Source organism: Lupinus angustifolius, unplaced genomic scaffold (genome assembly GCF_001865875.1).
Source record: "Lupinus angustifolius cultivar Tanjil unplaced genomic scaffold, LupAngTanjil_v1.0 Scaffold_435, whole genome shotgun sequence".
NCBI classification, from domain to species: Eukaryota; Viridiplantae; Streptophyta; class Magnoliopsida; order Fabales; family Fabaceae; genus Lupinus; species Lupinus angustifolius.
This window is the reverse complement of record NW_017727836.1, coordinates 3,301-4,042: the sequence shown is the minus strand read 5'-3', so window position 1 is coordinate 4,042 and position 742 is coordinate 3,301. Positions and strand designations below refer to the sequence as shown.

General features: G+C 34.9%; 1 protein-coding gene across 1 annotated transcript; it reads right to left on the bottom strand.

Moving 5' to 3' along the window:
• Positions 1 to 290: 290 nt before the first annotated feature.
• Positions 291 to 731, bottom strand: LOC109341333 (agamous-like MADS-box protein AGL29). The gene has a single exon (XM_019579234.1). The coding sequence runs from the start codon at positions 729 to 731 to the stop codon at positions 291 to 293; it is 441 nt and encodes a 146-aa protein (XP_019434779.1).
• Between the last annotated feature and the right edge of the window lie 11 nt (positions 732 to 742).

Genomic DNA, 742 nt, shown 5'->3' with positions numbered 1-742 from the left:
CTTATTTTGTGGGATCGACTGCCTGAATTGGACGATGTTATAATCATCTATCATAAATTACAAAATATGAATGATAAATATTTCCTAGTCTCATCCTAATGTTTTAAAAAAGGTTTAAGAAATGTTATGCTTAAAGAAAACATGGAGAAGTTGTTTGCACATACATTTTGATGTTCATTTCATGATATATTTGTAAACATTTTATAAAGCAAAATCCCTTTATTTTTTAAATAACAAAACTTATTCCCCCTTTTATTATTATAAAGATATAATAGGGAGAAGGGTACAACTCAAATCCCAGTCTCATACATGCGATTCTCGCGAAGAAGAAGCAAAGATGATGCTGCCTCCAACTCATTATTGGATTCTGACATATTATCTTGGACCACAACCCAGGAAGCCTTGAACTCCACAAGCTCCTCAAAACTAAGATTATCAATGGGAAGTTTTCCTTTGATAAACTTGTATTTGCTAAGAGCTTTATCAAGCTCCTTCTTCTTATCCTTATCCACTTGAATCTGGTCTTTCAGCTCTTGAAGTTGTTGGCTAAGCTTACCAATATTGTCATCATCATTTGAGGACTCACCATGACTCACATGTGATCCTTCTCCTTGGTGAAGGAACTTCTTAGTCACAGCCTCAATGCTTGGATGACCAAAAGAGTAAGCCTTGCCACCAACAGAAAATAAAAGAACAACAACTTCAACACCACAAAGAATGGATAGCTCCATTGCTTTCTTAA